Consider the following 20,477-nt stretch of genomic DNA (forward strand, 5'->3'; position numbering starts at 1 on the left):
GTACACCTTGGATGTTCCTTGGATGCTCTCATACCTGATCTTCTACGTTTGGCAGTTCTTCATTCTCCCAGTCCCTGACAGTCTTTGCCTTCTGAGGCTCAGGCTATGTGGCTGGAGCTCTTGCTGGTGAAGACTGAGACAAAAATGTCAGTGAGTACCTCAGCTTTCTGTGTATCATGCACGACAGTGTGTCCCATTTCCTTCTGGAGAGGGCCCGGGATTTCCCTAGTCTTCCTTTTAGCGCTAACATACCTATAGAAGCCCTTCTTGTTGCCTTTGACATCCCTGGCCAATTTAATTCTAACAGGACTTCAGCTTTCCTAACTTGATTTCTGGCTGCTCAAACAATGTCTCTGTATCCCTCCCAAGACACCTGTCCTTACTTTTACCCTCTGTGTGCCTCCCTTTTCTGCTTGAGTTTGTCCAGGAGCTCTTTGTTTATCCATGCAGGCCTCCTGGCATCCTCTTTTTGCCTGACATCCTCTTTGTTGGGATGCTTCACTCCTGAGTTTGGAGGAAGTGATCCTTGAATATTAACCAGCTTTCTTGGGCCCCTCTTCCCTCTAGGGCTTTATCCCATGGTACTCTACCAAGCAGATCCCTGAAGTGGCTAAAGTTGGTTCTCCTTAAGTCCAGCATAGAGAGCTTCCTGTGCTCCCTTCCTCACTGCCCTCAGGATCCTAAACTGCACCTTCACACTCCTCACCAGCCACAATCTGTTGGTGAGAATGAGGTCCAGCATAACAGCTCTCCTCGCTGGATCCTCTACCACTTGGAGGAGGAATTTATCATCATATACATTCTAGGAAACTCCTGGATTGCCTATATGCCCTGCTGTGCTGTCCCTCCAATGGATATTGGGGTGGCTGAAGTCCCTCATGAGTACCAGGGCTTGTGAATGTGAGGCTGCTTCTATCTGTCTATAAAGGGCCTCACCTGCTTGGTCTTCCTGATCAGGTGGCCTGTAGCAGACACCTACTATGTCCACTGTCCTTGCCCTCGCTTTAGTCCTGACCCATCAGCTTTCTGTCAGAAATGTCCTTATACAGCCCCAGGCAGAGCTCCATGCACTCCAGCTGCTCACTGACATACAGGGCAATGCCCCTTCCTCACCTCCTTGCCTGTCCTTCCTAAAGGGCCTATATCCTTCCATTCCACTGCTCCAGTCGTGGGAGCCATCCCACCACACCTACGCAATGCCAATGGGGTCATAGCCCTGCAAGTGTGTGTACATCTCTAACTCTCCTTGTTTATTCCCCATGCTACATGTATAAAGAAATATTTGAGTTGGGCCCCTGATGAAGCTGGCTTACTGGCTGGAGTGGCTGGAATCCCTTTGTGATGCTCTTTAGGTTCTCTCCTGCCATCCATCCTGTCACCCTTCTCCAGGCTAAGGGCATCTACCACAGACATTGGCATTAAACTGGGAAGAGCGGGATGGACTGATGTTCCCCTCCCCCAGCAACCTTAGTTTAAAAGTGTTCCACTGAAAGTGTTTTAGCTAAGTCTATTTCAGTCTATGCTGAAATTGCCAATATCTGATTATTTAGCAAACTACTGGTTCTAGCACCAGTATTTGCATTTAGAAAGATCTTAGAGACCATAAATTTGCATCAGACCCTGTGGGTATGGATTATATGACTCACCCAAGTTGCTTCATTTCTGAAAACCATACAATCTTTCATGTAAAGGGGGATGACAAGCTGTTTTCTGTCTTTCACTGCCATGATTCTGTCTTTGTAGACTCATTAATAATTTTAAAACTAATTTTCATCTGTGTGCAGCTAACACATTCATCTAAATCAAAGTCAGCAAAGCCTTGCTTCACAACAGGACTGCTGATGAGATATGAGGGAAATGGTACCCCAGCATGAAAGCTGAACGTAACTCCTTACATATTCCCCACACTGAAGAGAGGAATTTCACTGAAAGACTAATTTGCAAAAATATCATTGACCAAACTAACAGATTTTTCTTTACTTTTAAATGTAATACTTTAAGGTAGTCTACCACTATGACTAACAGAACTCAGCCATGTTAGAAGTAAATTGATAAAGGAAGTGGACTGGCTACTTGAGGCATGGAAAGACAAGGATCTAAACTTCAGATTTTGAAAGGCAATAACTTGTCACTTGTCACTCACCAGGATAATACTATAATAATAGATTATCCCATTTATTAAGCTTAGCTTTTTCCTACAGATTTGAGTTTTGAAAAGATCGAAGAAACCAAACAGCCCTTACATATTATGAGAACCTGAATTTAAATAAGTAAAGACCTTAAATAAGTAAATCCTGGTTGTTTCTCTATAACAGGACACTTGGCTCAGAGTTAATGTGTTTTCTCTTGATTTCTGATGGCCTTATCAACCTTTACATGGAGAAGAAGAAGCTGTGGTATTTCTTCAGTTTCCATGGGTCAGTGCCAACCCATGCCACACCATACCCCAAGATCAGGATTTTTTGTGGAGAAGAAGGTAGTGCAATACCAGAATGTACAGAATGTGTATGTCAGAAAGAGAGCAAGAACACAGCAAGAAAAGTTTGTATTGGTGGTTGTATAGGTGTTGCCTGTGAAATAGAAAAGCTAGGAAGATGCAATAGTGCAGGCATGGAGCCATGCAGTGGCTCCCTGAGGAGTTCATGTGTAACCATAACAAAGTTCAGCTATAAATTCTCCTTTATGGCTTGAAATGCTTCTTAAAGTGATCCAATGAGGTGGGACAGCTCTTTCCTCTGATGAATGCCCTAGTTTACCTCCAATCCAGTAGATGCTAGGCACAGGCTATAACTGCGAGCTTTACAAACTGTCCTAGCAGCTGTTTTCTCAGGAGGAGAAGACAAATCCTTTTCTATCCTTCTGCTCTACACAACCTGACAAGTAAATTTTGCAATGAACACAACAGAAGCTGCTTTCTTCAGCTGCTTCCTCCTCCACACACACACACAAATGCACTTTTATGGAGGGAAGGTGTGATCAAGGCAGCAAGAGGTAATAAGACCCTGAGTGACATTTTTTTTTAACTGAATCATGCCCTTAAACATTCAGCCTACACATTAATCATTGAGTGACATCAAGGATTCAGTCCAAAATTGGATCTGACTAGTACACTTAATTTACCTACTGCACCAAACAGCTGTTCAGCTTCTGTTGAATTTGAAAGCAAATGTAATTAGTGCATGTTCACTGCTGCTTTCTCATTACATTGCCATCCCATATCATTGGAATAGTTAATTACTGCAGAGACAATGGCTTGACTTACCTGATACAGTACATGATTATTCATCATTGATTCATTTTTTCTTCTTCACTGGTAATTTTGTTAACATCCCTGACAGTACTTAGCAGTGAATCCCCTTGATCTTTTGCATTATTATGTCTTTTCAAATGTTATTCAAATTCTCCAGGTAGCTTACTTCTCTAGATTTTAACGAGACATGAGGTATAACTTCACTTGACACAGCATGTAACTGGAGAAATAACTTGATTAAGTGGTTCCATGGCAGAACACAGCAAAACATGTTATTCAGTCACTGCTCATCTCACCAGCCTTTATGCTTTGGGACTTTTCTCTTGCTCACAATCCAAGTCCCTGCTAATGGAAACTCCTTCTTTCAGTGATGGCTCAAAATTGATGCTGAGAGAAGGAAGGGTTATTCCATAATTGGACTTGTTCTCAGTAGACTTGTTCCACTTCTACCCAGCTTTTTTTTTTTTTTTTTTTTTTTTTTTTTTAATGACTTTGAGTGTGTCTTTTAGCTCTCCTGTGTCTCAGTACTCCATCACTAAAATGGAAGTAGCTGACTTCCCAGCCCTGCCTACCAGATGTTGCATCTCCTCTTAGATACAGTTTCTCCTCTCAAAAGGAAGCTCTGCCTGGATGAAACCTGAGAACTTCACACTTTATCAGTGACCTCCAAGCTGGTGAAGGACAAATTGCACAATTCATCTGACAGTCCTGGATATTTTTGCAGTGCACATGCATATCAGCTGTGCTGTGCTGGCATGGCAATGCACCATAGTTCTCAGAAATGCCAGATTTAGTCACTTACTGCACATGTTTGGCATTATTGCCAGGCATCTGCAAAACAGCCTTAAACTGTTCTGCTGCATTGCCCTCCCATCACTTTGCATAAATACCTGAATACTCTGGCAGAAGGAGGTCGCTGAAATCCTCAAGAAAGGTGATACTGATACAGACAGTGCTGAACAGTCATTTGTCATCTTCTTCATACATGAAAACCTATTAGCAATCCTTGAAGAAAAAGAATGTAAAGAATCAAGGAAATGCATTAAAAAAATATGAAGGTTTAAGGTAGAGAAGCCATGCAAAATTATTGACAAAAGAAGCTTAAATAAAAAGGATTATTAAAAAAAAAAAAAAAAAGTGATTCTCAGGGAGAATCTGAAGAAATTGAGACAGGGCTCCTAAAGCAATTCAGGAGGCAAATAGTCCCTTCAGGTACCACAGCACTATGCTGACACTTATAGATCAGTAAAGCAGAATTGAAAGGTCTTCTCTGCCACCTGAAAGAGACTTCATATTTTTCAAAGACTTTTCATGTTCTGAGAGATCAATATCTGACATTTACTTGGTTTGCTCATTCTTTCTTCTCACAGATATGCTTGCCTTCTTTTTTTTCTGACTCCCCTACATGAAACTTCTTATCATTATACATTTAACAGAGAATCCCAGACAAAAAGGCTGCATGAGCAACTAAGCAGTCCACAAACAATAAACCTAAGCAATATCTCATCTGCACATCAAACCCTTGTAGTATCTAGGAGCTCCACAGAACAGCAAATGTTTGGTTTATATGCTATACCTTTCAGTTTGACTTTTAGAAGGCTTTAAAGCTCTTTTGGTATTAGGTGTTTGTTTGTTTGTTTGTTTTTCTATTTTTTGTTTCAGTTGGTTTGTCGTTTTGTTTTTGTTTGTTTGTTTTTAGCTTTTTAACTGCTTTAGACCTCTAGGTTATTTTTGGGTACCTCAGCTCATTCCATAAGGAAAAATTGAACAAGTGAGAAAAAACAGCATGTGGAACATAGGTAATTTGGCAGTCACTGCTGAAGGGGCCACAGACCAAATCAAACTTCAGTCAAAGTTACTTTTCACCTCCCACAGGAGCAGCCTCTGCAGCCTGTTCATGTCACTAAAAAAGCCTGAGTGTCAAATCAGAGCAATCTACTCTTTATTGACATAAATAGAGAATTACGTAAATTCAGAATAAGTAATTGCCTGAAATAAGCAATTTTGAGTAGCTAGTATAGTCAGTGCTATCACCCACACAAATATTGACTAATTTATTATTATTGGTGAGGAAAGAAAAATGCAATAAAGAAAAAAAAGTGAGAAACAATTTTCTTTAAGACCCTGAAGGTCTCTCTTTTTTTATATTCTGTGTTTTGTAAATTCTCTAACCTGGATTTTGCAATGGACATTTTCTTTGTAGATCTTTAACATTTCAGCAAAGGATTTCATATTTGTTTCAGCTTATGAATTACACAATAATCCATGACAAGAGTAATTCATTAATATCTTTTAAGATGAAGCAAATTAACAAAAAGCCTCAGTTGTTTTTTTTGTTTTGTTTTGTTTTTTGTCCAGAATACAATCTCTCAAAATGGTAGTTCAAAGGACTATTCTACAAATTGGTAAGGACATGTACTCAAAAGGTACAGGTGCAGAATGGCTGAGCTGAGGATAAAGGACAAGCACATGGCAATGTGGCACCACCTTCTGCTTCTGCAGTGGGAAGTGATGCAGCCTTGAAGGAATTTCCAGGACATATGTTCCAGCTGCATCTGACTCCTTGTCCTCCCTCTGTTTCCCTGTCTTCCGTTTCAGAATTTTGTTCCAGACTTCAATCCAGTCCAACACACTGCTAATCTCCTCTTTAATATCCTCTGTGCTTTAAAGCAGTAGTTCTGAGACCTTCTCAAAAGATAGGGAAATGCCATAAGCCCCATTTTACAAATGGGAAACAGCAGCTGAAGCACGAGCAGAAGTAATCTGCTGCAGAACTGGGATTTCAACACATTTCTAAGAACGGAGTGAATCAGGCAGTAACCGCAATATTACCTTTCATCTTGGAATTCTACTGTCTGGACTCCTGCCCTATCTTGAGTGAAATGGATGTAATCTTTAGAGTTTTAAGGATGTGAATCTTCTGAGGTTCAAACATATCTCCATTTGAAATGTAGGCTATCGGCGTCCCCACATTTTTTTTGTTTTGTTTACTGAATTAGGATCAGTCACTGAATGCCAGTTAGTCTTAATTTTGCATTAGATCACCTCCTCTTGTAAGGTTTTATTACTTCTACTTCAGAAGATATCAGCTGGACATAATGGTTACTCATTCTTCTTCCTGGTGATGGTTGTAATATGGGACTCAATATTTTCATCTATTGTGTCTGCAGTGGAGAACAGTGAGATATTTGAGATCAACAGTAGTTGTTTCCCAGATGTTATGAATATCTAAGTCTTCTTTAAGTAATTTTCTAAGTACCTAGAGTTTTTATGATAACTTCATGGGTAAGACGATAGGAGTATAGCATTGGACAGGAGACTAGGACCAAACTGGTACAAAATAAACTGAGATGGATGCTTCATTATGAGTAAATGAAGCTGACACAAAATTTTGAAAAGCAAAGGTAGCATTGGGAAAATCTATGACCTGGACTTTAGAAATTGACAGATTTAGAAATTTTGAAATTACATATAATAAAATTATGGCACAATTTTAGTAAAACACATGATTTTTTTTCATTCCCTCTCCTCCACCCCCTCACCCTCTGGACAGATATATGTCAGGATTTAACAGGCATTACAATGCATATAACCTGGGAGGAGGGAATGAACTATTTGAAAGATGACAGTAGAAGAAACTCTAGGGAAAAGATTTATAGTGTTTTAATATTACCATTCAGTATCTTTGCAAATATTTCCTTTAATGAAGAATCAAACTAATTTCAGGAATATGAGCCAACCCTGGATTATTAGATAAAACAAAGCCAAGGCACAGGAATACAGATATCTATGATGTTCCCTTTTAATTGTGTTCCTATGCATCGGTTTGCCCTGTAAACATCAGCATCCTACCAACTAAGGCCTAGGCATGGTTTAGCATTTTCCACGACTGTTTCCAATTGTCAGCTCAGCTGTAGCCACCATGTCTTGGGGAAAAAACATCCGTTTACACATACAGACATGATTCAACTGTGATGCTGAACCTCAAGGCATAGCTTCCTTTATGTAATAACATTTAATCTATGGAAATGCAGCCTCCTCAAGATTATTATCCTGCAAATTACCTATAAACTCTGCTGGCAGCAGTCTGTCCAGGAAAGATCTCCCTCTCTCATATAGCAGTTAAACCAAAAGATGTAATTGACTAAGAACTATAGTATGAGCAAGAACTAGCGCATCAACTAATTCACAGTATCCTTCATCCACCTTGCAGAGATGATTACTGAGGGAAACATGATCATTTTACAAGTGCTTCTAAAGAGGAAGAGCAGGAAAAGTACATAAGCAATGACAGCCACTGTTGCAGAGAAAACACTCAGGAACACAGAAGAGAAAGTTCAGCAAAAATTTGGTTCATTTAAAAATCAGCCACACTACCATTCCTATAATTAGACTTTGGGATCAATAATGGATCCATTTCCAGCCAATGTGCTGAAACAGCTGCAGCTCACTCCCACCAATACCAAGAGGCAGCACAACATGGGAGTGAAGAAGTGTGGCCAAGTGCTGGCAATATGCATAAAGCAGTTTTGAAGCCAACAGGCAGACACAGGCTGTTAACATAAAGAAAAAAAAAAAATCACTTGTAATGCACAGGAGTTGAGGCAAAGACCATTGCCAAAGAAGATTATTAAAGTGATCTTGAGTACTGGGTGTAGTCTGGGGATCTGCAATATAAGAAGGACGTAAAACTATTAGAATGTATCCAAAAGAAGGCAACAAAGATGGTGAAGGGTCTAGAGGGTAAGACAAATGAGGAGTGGCTGAGGTCCCTTGGTTTGCTCAGCCCAGAGCAGAGCAGGCTGAGGGGAGGCCTCATGGCAGCCTGCAGCTCCCTCACGAGGGGAGCGGAGGGGCAGGCGCTGAGCTCTGCTTTCTGGGGACAGCGACAGGACTGGAGGGAACAGCATGGAGCTGGGACAGGTGAGGATCAGGTTTTAGGGGTTTAGGGAAAGGTTCTGCACCCAGAGGGTGGTCAGGCTCTGGAACAGGCTCCCCAGGCCATGGCACTGAGCCTGCCAGAATTCAAGAAGTATTTGGACAACACTAGTGGATATGTGGTTTAACTCTTATTTTGCCCTGTCTGCAGTCAGGAGTTGGACGCAATGATCCTTCTAGTGGGTGGTGTCCCTTGGGGGGCTTGGAATTAGATGATCCTTAAAGTTCCTTCCAATCCAAACCATTCTATGATTCTATAATCCTCATGAGTCCCTTCCACTCAGGATATTCTATGATCTACCAGTTTGGCTGAATAATTACAGTGTAATGCAACGTCTGACTGTCCCCACCATGAAAGAATAAGGTAGTAGTCACTCTAGGTTCCCTGCAGCAGCAGCAGACAAACAGAGACATACTATCATGAGATCAACTCCTATAGTACATCCTGCAGTCAGCTGAAGGCTCTCACAGAAATTATGAAACCTGAAATGCAGAGATCTGTCAGTCCTGGTGGAGCTGCTGAGGAAGGAATCAGGGAGAGCAGAAAGCCCAGATATCCTCATGCTCACGGAAACCAGAGTTGGCAGCTGTGCCTTTTCATTTTTACAGTCTTGAGCATTTTTCCAGTGGTGAAAAGCCTTCAAGAGTATCTTGGATGTTTGGGAAACCTCCCATCAAGGAACAGAGCACAGCAAAGGAGTTGCTACTTGGTAATCTTGAAGATATATTGCTTGATTTGTCTGGGACTAAAAAGGTTACCGACTGTGATGTTGAAAATAGGTTCTGGTGTGCTGAATCACCCAGCCACTGACAGTCTGTGCTGTGCATTTTTCCAGGTACCACTGCAGAAACAAAAGTCTCCAGACATCAGCCTACCCCCAAAGCTACTCCAGTGATAACAGATAAAGACAGAATGGGACTTTCAGACATCAGGCCTGCAGCTGGCAAGTTACTGTATAAGGTGATAGGAGAAGGTAGTGCAGGATGTATTTATCAAGCTTAACAAAGCCAGAAACAGAGTACTAGTCTGAATGTAAAGAAGCTGTAGTTCAGGAGAACACAGGGCTTCACTAACAGAAATCTCTGGGGTCCAGAGAACTTCTGAACAGCCCCCACGAAATGGAAAGACTAAGTTCTTCACAGCAATCCAAGAAATTAAAAGAGTAGCCTTCTAGAGCATTTGCCTGGGATTCCGTGTGCAAGTGATAATATTAAATGAAGAAATTAAGAATAGGCAGTACAGATAGAGAATCAGCCTTATAACACTACCATGATTTTGAGGCACATACATAGGTTACAGAAGGCCTTAGGATGAGACAAAGAAGTAACACTGAAACAATCCCAACATTTCATCTTCTGTTGCCAGAGCAAAATGAATTTACACTGAAAGAGAGATGCTGGCTCTATGACATGACATCATCAGTTCATTTTGAAGCACAAAGACAAATGTCCCAACTGTTACCAGTGCATAACACTGAGATGCCAAGAGTTAAACAGACATAGAAAAGAATTTAGGAGTTTAACTTGTTTGAACAAATAGATGTGAAATTGACAAATAAACAGTAAGAAGCATTCACTGATCCACTAAATTAAGATACAGCCCAGGAAAGTTTCCTTCTGTGGCAGATATACCACATGCTTTTTTGAGCACTGAACAGATGGTTGAGAAGCAGAGGAGACATCTCTGCTGTCCCCCAGAACACAGCATGCTGCCCCATGCCTGCCTGGCAGCCATGATATAAAACTGAATGTCAACAACTACAGTCTCTTCCTACACATGCTACAGCTGGCAGGGAGAGAAGTGAACCAGTTTTGCCTACAGGACCACAAGAAACTTCCTGCGCTTTTAAAGGAAGAAATCAGAAAAAGTGCAAAGTAGCTGACCGGGTAGGTGTGGAGGAAGAGTGACCAAGAAGAGGTGTCACATAGACATTTAAACCCAGTCCAAAGGTGGGAACTTGCTGATACTGACACAGACAATTTAACATCAGGGTATACAAAGATGGGTTTTGCATATTTCTGGCAGGCAGTAACTACCCCAAGGACAGTCAATCAGAAAATAATTTTGTGGGGAACCTGAAGATGTGGTCAGAAAGGCAGGGCATACTGGAGAGGACCATAAATGTCTCTGGAAAGACAAGAAAAAAACACTTCAATCATTGTATGATGAATTTTGCATGAACATAATAACTGACATTACGCAAAACATAGATGGCCAAAGCCAAGCACTGTAGTCCACCAACTAGAGTAAAGGGACAAGCAGATAACAAGGGAAAGAGTTTTTATCGTATTTGAAAATCTACAACACTGCAGTGGACTGTGGATAAAGGTCATATCCTCAGTATAAATAAAAAATTATTAATAAAAATTATACATGTTATATGTGTGTGTAATCCTTTATTATTTTATCTTTAAATAAATGCAGTAACATTTGCTGCAAAAGGAAATGATACACCATGTTGTGTAGCATTTGGAGAAAGGAGCATAAGCTGTTGGAGAAGAGACTACAGGAAGGCATAGTTAAAATACACTTAAGAATTAAGCTTTTGAAAATGTCAATCTCTTCATGCTTCATTTAGTAATTTTCAAAATAGGGATAACATGTTGTCTCCCACAAATACTTGTCATGCGATTGAAGTGTCTATGTTTGAAATAGTCTCACAATTATAAGGAAATGTACAAATACAAGCATATGTAGGTACATAAATGTATGCATGTACATGTGTAAAATAATTTACAAATGTGTGTGTCTCTGTCACCTATGCACACACAGACGCGCAAACCACAGAGGTGTCTTGAATGAGATTTTGCGTCTCACTTTGAGGTAGTCAACAAACAATAAAGACCAAAAAAAAAAAAAAAAGTAATAAAAATTAAGATCGAAATCCCCAAACCATGATAAACCGGGGTTACCAGATTACTAGGAGGTGATCCCTGCCTGATTGGAAGCGCCCATTTCGCTCGGCGGCCGCATGGTGGGGCGGCGGGCACGGCTCTCACCCGGGAGCGCGCAGTGCCCGTCCCGGCGGCGGCGCCCAGCAGATGGCTCCTTCCCCCCGCACAACGCTCGCTCGGCACCCAGCTCGCTTCCAGCCTCCCATTCCTCTCAGCCTTTGTTCCTCGCCTGAATTATTCCAGTGGCACGCTGGAAAGTCAGTAAAATGCAGTGCTTTTTAGTTTTCAGAGTGCGATGCACAAAGCATCCGTTTTCAGAGTGCGATAGTTTAGCGGGGATGTACAGTGCATTCGGTTAACAAATACTTATCACAGTACTACATGCATAAACAGAGCTGTATTTATTGGTCTAGAATCACATCTCAGTTCTGCTTGAGTAAATCTGAAATAGTTCAGCTGTAGCCGGTGGAGATACTACAGATGGGAATGACAGGGGAATTTGGCCCATTGTTAAAATATCTTCATGTAGAAACAATGTAGGAAAATTGAACTATGACCAGGTTCCTTCATTATGAGCTAAATTGACTCTAAATTGAACCCTGTTAACTCAGTGAAGTTCCACAGGTGTGAAGGAAAGCACACAGAAGCCGGCCTTGCTTGAACTACTTGGTCCAAAAGGGACCATTTTGCATCTTACTAATAAAGGCAAGTTTCCTCACAATTAACATTCTTTACATATGTATATAAATATATAAAGAAAGAAAGAAAGAAAGAAAACATTGCAGACAGGCTTAGACCTCTAAGGCACCCTTTTCAAAGCTTCTTGACTTTGAAAACTTTGAAAGTTAAGACTGAATCAGACTTTGTGGTTCAATGATCGTTTCTTTAATAGGCTTAAACTGGAATTACAAACCTGAATAAACCAAAACACAGAGGAACACAGTTCTATAACATGTCCTAAAAGCAAATTTGGTTTTTAATCTCACTTAATGTCAGAAGTTTAGATATTATTACATAACTGAACTTGATAACTCTGACTTAAGGCTACTGATTTTAGAAAGAAGAAAAAAAAAAAAAAAAGTATTAATTGGTGTGAAACCTTCAAAATATGAAGAATTTTAACTTGGAACTAAAAGAACTTTCTAAAATGCAGAGATTTCTTTTGAATCATTGAACTTTAAGTATACAAGACCCAAGTTCCACGTGATTTCATACCAGTCCCTCTAAAGTTGCTGCCATTTCTGCTCATAGTTCTGGTCAGAATTTGGAAGGATAAATTAAAACATGAGAAAAAAAAAAAAAAAAGTTTCCTAAAAATGTGTTTCAAAAAAATTTACTAAGGTATATATGTCAGGGCAATGGGAAGGAATACTATTTCCTAATTGTTTCTCTCTACTCTGTTAATTTCAGGCTTACCCCTCTCAGCCATTCAACATAATTACAGCTGAGGTACTCCTCACCTTTTAGGTCTACTAAACCTTTACTGCCTCCAAAAGTTACACTTCTGGTTTACTTTCCCAGGATATACCAGCTGGCACTAAGGGAGAAATACGAAAGCACAGAATAAGACTGAAGAATTGCCAATATATTCCACATACTATTGGCTATTGAAAACTGATATCCTTTTCATTCTTCTTCCTCCATAATAACCATTTAATTCTTTCCTCTGGATTGAAGGAAGCTTATAAATTGAAAGAGCTACACTGTAAGCATGAGTTACTTCTGCTTTTGCCCCTCCTGGGATGAAGTTGTCACCTGCATCAGTAACCCTCCAGAGCTATTTTTGGTATGCTCCACTGGGCTCAGTGCCTCCTGGGGGTTCCTCTGAACCTCGCTGCACTGCCTTCCATGGGCTCCATGGCAGGCCCAGGCAAAACATGTTCAACACTGCTGTGTCTGCTGCCAGACAAATGTAGTCTACTCTAGGAACAGTGATCCAGCATAACTCACTTAACATTCTAAAACTACTTTTCATGATTTTGCTGTGACGCTGTGACTTATCCAGATATTTACTATTTTCTGATCCATGATCTTGCTATTAATTGATGCTTGGTAAGGACATAAACTTTTTAATGAGAAAAACTGAGCTGGTAATGGTTTAGCTTGGGTCCTTCTTCCCTCTTTGATAACAAACACAGTTCTGGCACCCTTCCATTTCCAGAAAGCCATTTAACAAAAGTTGCTGCCCTTCTCAGAAAGCCTGACAGGAAAGGAATTTGCTGGAGGTCTCAGAAACTGAGGCTCACAAGTTGTTATTTAGACACATAAACAAGTGTCCTGGTCTTAAAAATAAAAATAAAATCTGCTACATGGTTGAATCTTTGGGCCTAGCCAGGCTGTCAGTGCAAAGCACATACCAAGCTTTCAGGCAACGGATGTGCTCAGGTCACTTCCCACCTGCTTCACAGAGCAGCAATTAGCAGTACAGTGGCATTAGCAAGACAGCTTTACACCAGCTTTCAAAGTAACAACCTAAAGAAGCCCCGAAAGACCAACTAATTGTAAAATGCGCAGGGGAAGCACTCAGCCTGACTTTTTGGAGGTAGACGAAAGGCTTTGCCCGCAGGCAGCAGGAGCCGTTGGGTGCATCCGCTGCCGTCCACCAGCCCTGCACCTCCCTGGCTCCTCGGCTCAGGGGAACCCTCCCACCCTCTGTGCTCGACCTTTGTGTTTCCTTTCTTGCTCAGGGATGGATGCTGCACGTCGGCGAGTGCCCTCTCATCCACATTTGCCGTAAACACCCAGAACACCTGTTTACTCTGACTCACCCACCCCTCACACAGACTCTCCCTTTTTTTGACAGCAGACCTCACTCAGGTAGTATGTACTGCTAATATCCTTTCAGAACCATGTAATAACATGCCTTCTATCCAATTCCTAACATCCTTCAATCAGCTCAGCCAGTGGGCTAACTGCTTACGCTTCTGTGATTTATATAAGTGCAATTAATTTAAACTGCATCACTCCGGTGTTATGCTGGTGAAAATGCCCCGAGAGGGAGTACCTCACTGGTGAATCAGACCCTTTACTTTTAACAAATATACAAAGGAACAGATCTCGAGCCAGTGAAAATCTGCATGGCTCCATTCATTTCAACACACAAACTTAAACCAGCTCAAAGTCTGAATCACAGCTCATGTAACAGACTATTTAGATACAGACTAATGCCTCACATCCTGAAATGCAATGCTTTCCCAGAGCTGGCGGGGGACGGGTACTTCTCAGATGGAAGAGCTGAGAGGGGACCGGTGCCACAAACACCCCTTTCAAAAACGTGTTGTAGATTTCTTCATTCCTGTACGGAGGAGGAAAGCAACAGCTTGTGTTCTGGCCAGCACTGCTTTCTGTGCTGTGAAGAGCTGCATTTCTTCCTCCACCCCAGCTATAAAGCAGGTAACTTGGGAGTCCCTTTCATTGCCACTTTCCCTTTCCTTCCCTAGTCTGGGTGTGTTCCCTGCAGCTTGGAAATACATGTGACACCTTTCACTGACACACACCAGAGCTAGACACTGAACAGCTGAATCTTTTTAATCAGTTCTTGAAAATGGCTAACTTTCCCTGCACTTGTTTTGGCATCCCAAAGATTAAGAAGTCATGCAGCTTGACAAAGCACTTTGCTCTTACGTGTCTTAACAGAACCAGAGAGAGATTTTTTTTTCATGTCTCTATTCCAACACCTGCTGCAAAAGAAAAAAAAAAATGGGCTGGGGTGGTCTCTGTGCAACACCCCTCCCAACAGGACAGAGCCCTAGCGGCACGCCGGCACGGCATACCAATATGTGCCCAGGCAGGTGGAGTTAAGACGCAAAGGGGGAAGAGAGGGGGGGAGGACAGAGCAGGACTCAGTCAAAGTGTGGTCTGTTAAAAATCCACCAGTGCTCAGCCGTCCACATTTTCAAAATGCAAATGTTTTAAAATTAAAAATCATATCTGTGACTAAATGGCTTCTCAAAATCAATCTAGATAACCAGAAAATTCTGTGGCACATTTGAGAGACTTTCATCCTAAATGAAATACATAACTCAGATTATACCTTCATAGGAATTCAAGAGGTCCTAAATATACTAATGGAGAATTACATTTAAGAGACATTTAAATTACCCAGTCTATAATTTTGGGGGTTTTGCTTATCTGTGCATCTTTTGACTGCTTTGGATAATTAGGAAAATTTCCTTGGCAATGCTCTAAGAGGATAGGCAAAAGAGTGACATAACTACTCCCAAAGAAGGAAAGGTCGGGGTTTTGCATTCTGCAGATTTTTAAAGTAAAAAATTAAAGTATCCATCATATGGACAGTCTGAAGCAGTATGCATGTGTGTAACATATAAAACCTATCACGCAGCTCTGAAATATGTTGCCTTTTCATGGGCTACTCCCTCTGCTTTGACTCATTTGAAGTATCTTGCCGGCCTTTCTGCCTGGAAGGGCCAGGTTAGGGAAGCATGCTGCTAGTCTCCAGCATTTCCTGAACACAACTTTTCAAAGGCGGCTCCCAAACAGAGCGGCACACAGTCTGTTCAAAAGCTTCCATTAGCTCTGCTGGCTAGTTTGTTATCTTGTAAGGTCCCCCTCTTCTGCCCTTAATGAACAGTTTGTTCCATTGTAATTCTTATATCAAGCATCTGGAAACCAGACAGATAAATTTTTACACACCACATAGATTAAAAAAAAAAAAAGTCTTTTAGTACACGTGACTTACCCAAGAACAAAAAAAAAAAAAAAAAAAAAAAAAAAAAAAAAAGGAGGGTCAGCTGAACCAGTAAACTGACCTTTTTAATAAAATAAAATAAAATAAAATAATTATGAAAAAAAAAAAGAGAGAGAGAAACACTATGACCAACACGGTTTTCTAGACAGAAACTCTGAAAAGCAACATACACTTTGCAGCAGGATAATGTGCTCTGACAACAGACTAGCTCCTCTGTTCACAGCTGTCTCCAGCGGGAGGAGCTGAAACCTGAAGCAAAGCCTCCGAGCAGGGATTGGATCCGTCCTGCGAGGAGCCCTCCCAAAAAAACAGGCTGTTTGGAAAAGTGCTTGAGAACATCCAGAAGTGATTGGAGGAGCAGAAAACCCTTCCCCCCTGCACCTGACTTGTGGGTATTTACAGCACTTTTCAAGGCGCCTCTGCACTGCCACTACACAAGCAGAGTGCATGGACGGCGCGGGGCAGACAATGCGATAGGGACCGATGCACCAGCAGTGATAGTGTGCGTGCGTGCTGCACACCAGCTGGGCACCGTTACACGAATCCGAAAGGAGGCTCTGGAAGAAGGAGAAACCCTGCATTCAAAATGCCACGCTCCTTCCTGGTCAAGAAGCATTTCAATTCATCTAAGAAGCCAAATTACAGCGAACTGGACACTCATACAGGTAACAAAACGAGATCGATGGCCGCCGCTTTGCTTCTGAGGTTGTGTTTATGGTGTGGCGGTAAAGAGGAGGGGTGGGATTGCTTTTACAGGCTTTGGAGAATGGGTTAGTTCACTGCTAGCTCTTTTATCTTTTGCTTACAACGAGAGAGTTCTGAGAAATATGTCAGTGCTCCGCAGAATGAATCACAAAGTTTGCTCATCCACTTGAACTCAGTTATTATAAGAGGATTTGGAGTTTTCCTGTTCTACATCTGTTGGAAATGGAATTGAAACTTTTATGCAATTCCTTCAGGAAGTTTCACTGCTTCAGTGTATCAGGCTGCATAGGTTTAGAAAGAGCATGCTGCCTCGAAGAGACTCAAACTATAACTCGAACTATAATGCTGTCTCTACCCATCAGTATGTATATATCAAGTAGTATTTCCTTAGTCCTCCCTATACTCAGACAACCGTACTGAGTTTTTGATTTATGCATTTTTTTTAATCCCACAAATGTTAATTTTGCTGCCTTCTGAAGTACTTTTCAGTTCTCTTACCTTAAAATTTTCTTCTTTCTCCAGTGATTATATCCCCATACCTGTATGAAAGCTATCCAGTCCCTATCATACCACAGCCAGAGATCCTGAGCTCTGTAGCTTACAACCCCATTACTGTGTGGACTACAACCGGGCTGCTACCATCTCCACTACCTAATGACCTCTCTCCACTTTCTGGATACCCTTCATCTTTGGGAAGAGTCAGCCCACCTCCACCTTCTGACACCTCCTCCAAAGACCACAGCGGTTCAGAAAGTCCCATTAGTGATGAAGAAGAGAGAATCCAGTCAAAGCTTTCAGACCCCCATGCAATCGAAGCTGAAAAGTTTCAGTGCAGTTTATGCAACAAGACCTATTCAACTTTCTCTGGGTTGGCCAAACATAAGCAGCTGCATTGTGATGCCCAGTCTAGGAAATCATTCAGCTGCAAGTACTGTGACAAGGAGTATGTCAGCCTGGGAGCGCTTAAGATGCACATCAGGACCCACACACTACCATGTGTCTGCAAGATCTGTGGCAAGGCTTTCTCCAGACCCTGGCTACTTCAAGGACACATCAGAACCCACACTGGTAAGAACAACCATTACAATTGCAGGCTGTTGTTGCTATATCATCAGAATGCCTTTCTGATTATTTTTTTTCCTACAGGTAGAAAAAACAGCAGTGTTTCTTGACTGACCTTGAAATGCATATGTGCAATTTCAAATATATCATTAAATGGGCAAATTCTTCCTTTTGGGGGCCTGAGTGAGAGGAAAGTGCAGCATGGCCTCATAACTGTGTGGCATATTCTGGCATAGATCAGCATCGCTCCTCTGATAATCCCAGAGTTTAGCTTGTTTCCACTAGCTGAAGGTTTTGCTTTAAGAATTTTATGTTAACTTTCAGGCTTTGGAAAATGCTAACTTTAAGAAGGCTTCAGCTGACTCTGAAATAGCAAAACAGAAAGGCAATGCATGAGTCTAATCATTGACTCCTTAAGCAAACGGCAAGTTTTGCATGCGCTATCTCAAGTCCTTACGAATTAGAAACACATCATCACCAAAGAATTTTTTTTGTATTGAGGCAAAAACATGATCTTCAGTATAACACTGGGTACAATGTAATGTCTGTACAGCTGTTTGCTGCTTTTCAGTCAAAGCCTGGTTCCAAGTTATTCATACAGAGCTAAGTAGAAAAGACGCCATGAAAATATTTGAAAATGCTGGGAGGAGCGCAACCTAGAAATACTGCCTGCACCTGCAGATACAGAAGGTGTCAGCAGCTTGTCTTTGGAGACTGTGCTTAGCAGTATATTCTGAAAGCCTGAGTTCTGCAAGTACAGTCAGCAGTGCTGAAAGCTGCTGTATCTGTGGCCTGATTTTTTATTACACACGTTTTTTATTATAACAAATCATTTCTGTCTGCTTGTTTCTTAGGATAAAAATGAGTTTTTTCTGTACTAAACGTACTTCTTTTTTAAAGCTTTATTTGTATTTTTACTTAATGTTTCCTTTTTAGGAGAGAAGCCGTTTTCCTGTCCTCACTGCAACAGGGCTTTTGCAGACAGATCCAATCTGAGGGCTCATCTGCAGACCCACTCGGATGTGAAGAAATACCAGTGCAAAAATTGCTCCAAAACTTTCTCCAGAATGTCTCTTCTGCACAAACACGAGGAATCTGGCTGCTGTGTAGCACACTGAGTCATGCAGTCAATGTTTACCTGGACTCAATGCATTTCTCCACTCCTGTTTCAAATGATAAGTGGAAATCCAAAGGCATTTTCTTTTCTACTTTTCAGCCAAAAACTAAATAAAAAAAATAAAACACCAAAAAAAAACACTCATTAAAAACAAACAAACAAAAAAAAAAACAAGCAAATAAACAAAATAGTGGGAGAACTTATAATGTCAGTAGAAATGAGCTTTAAGTAGTTCTGTTCAGTCACACATTCACATTCTTAAGTGTGAACTCTGAAATATGGGGAAAGACACGATGCATGACATTTCAAGTAGATCTAAAGGAAAAAGCATTATCAGCTTTCTTTAGAGATGAAGCCAAATGTATGTAGTCTTTTCTTGCTTAGAAAAGGCTGCAAAGTTACTAATACATTCCTGCCAAGCCATTTCAACCAAAGAAACAGTATTTTAAGTGGAACTTTTGATAAAAATACTACCCAAGTGAATCTTACTAGACACCATTTATCTCAGGTGCCTTAAAAAGTATTCCAAGTTTACCTTAGTAAATGTTTAATATTATTCATTGCTGTGTTTTTTGTTTTTTTTTTTTATTATTTTATTTTATTAAAAGCCAAGGCTGTCATTAATGATCTGAAATGCTTTAAAACTGCATAATTAAGAGAGGAAAAAGAAAACATGTAAGAGAATGTATGAAAAATTGAAAGCCACAAATTAATTGCATGTGCCTTTTAAAAAAATACTGTAGCTTCAAACATTCCTGGTGCATGCCATCTTTGAATATGGAATAGTTCCTCTAAACTTTAATCTTTTTTAAAAACGGGAATAAGTGCAAGAGAGGGGGCTCATGGGAGTTTGACAATTATTTTTTTAAATGCACAAAGGAAATGCAATATTTTCAGCATTACCCCTCCAAGTGCCTTTTTTATTGATGATTTTGTAAAGTATGTGGACACAATGTAAATATTTTTATTTTTATATGACCGAATGTGTTATGAATGAAAGTGAATTGTTGCCTATAGCAGCATCTATAGATAACTTGAAGAAAGTGTGAAGTGAAATTTATGTGTTTTTTTTTTCTAGCCACTTTTTTACAATAAACATTTTTAAATAAGATTTCTGCTGTTTGTTCTAATTAAATAAAGGGACCATGTCTGGATTAACAAGGGTATGGAATACAGAAAAATGCAAGTGTCTCTACATGACAAAATGAAGATGAAAGTGAATTCTTAATTCACAACTTCAGAAAAAATATATATATTCATTTGTATTTTTCAAACGTTTAGAACAGTACAGAACATATTTATGGAATCACTACTTTAAAACACTTCTACCTTTTTGTTACTTATAACGGTATGACCATATTGTGAAACATATTTTATTAAAAGTATTATAAAAAAAAACCTTGCATTTTAAAGAATTTAAACAGTTTAAAGAATACTATTTGAGCATTACAATTATTACTATTATTACAATACTTTTCCTGAGATACTAACATTAGGAAATTTGGGCCTTATTAAAAGTTCATTAAAGTCATCAGAACCTTACAGGATTTCAGCAGCATTTGCATGCTTCCTTAAAGTCATCTTTAAGTCACAATATGATATTTATATGGTCATTTTGGAAATAGTAAAGTTATTTTGCTAAAGTATCTTACATATCAGAACTGTCAAGTGAATGTATTATGATTGTATAACAGCTAGTATATCACAGAAAATAATTATTCAGTAATAAAAAGCAGAAATATTTTTATTCAGAGGATTTTACTAAGGACTCCAAGTTCTAAATAACAAAAGCATTACAGCTT

General features: G+C 40.3%; 1 protein-coding gene and 1 long non-coding RNA gene across 2 annotated transcripts in view; one reads left to right on the forward strand and one right to left on the reverse strand.

Moving 5' to 3' along the window:
* LOC137851017 (uncharacterized) overlaps nt 1-16,076 on the reverse strand; it is a 35,535-nt gene extending 19,459 nt beyond the window's left edge. Inside the window, exon 1 of the long non-coding RNA XR_011092956.1 lies at nt 15,962-16,076. This is a non-coding gene — a long non-coding RNA (uncharacterized lncRNA). The remainder of the gene's footprint in view (nt 1-15,961) is intronic.
* An 89-nt stretch (nt 16,077-16,165) lies between these two features.
* Nucleotides 16,166-18,863, forward strand: SNAI2 (snail family transcriptional repressor 2). Its single transcript, XM_068671711.1, has 3 exons — nt 16,166-16,456; nt 17,019-17,564; nt 18,495-18,863. The coding sequence occupies exons 1-3, from the start codon at nt 16,378-16,380 to the stop codon at nt 18,674-18,676; spliced, it is 807 nt and encodes a 268-aa protein (XP_068527812.1). The 5' UTR covers nt 16,166-16,377; the 3' UTR covers nt 18,677-18,863.
* The last annotated feature ends 1,614 nt before the right edge of the window (nt 18,864-20,477 follow it).

This window comes from Anas acuta, chromosome 2 (genome assembly GCF_963932015.1).
Source record: "Anas acuta chromosome 2, bAnaAcu1.1, whole genome shotgun sequence".
Taxonomy (NCBI): Eukaryota; Metazoa; Chordata; class Aves; order Anseriformes; family Anatidae; genus Anas; species Anas acuta.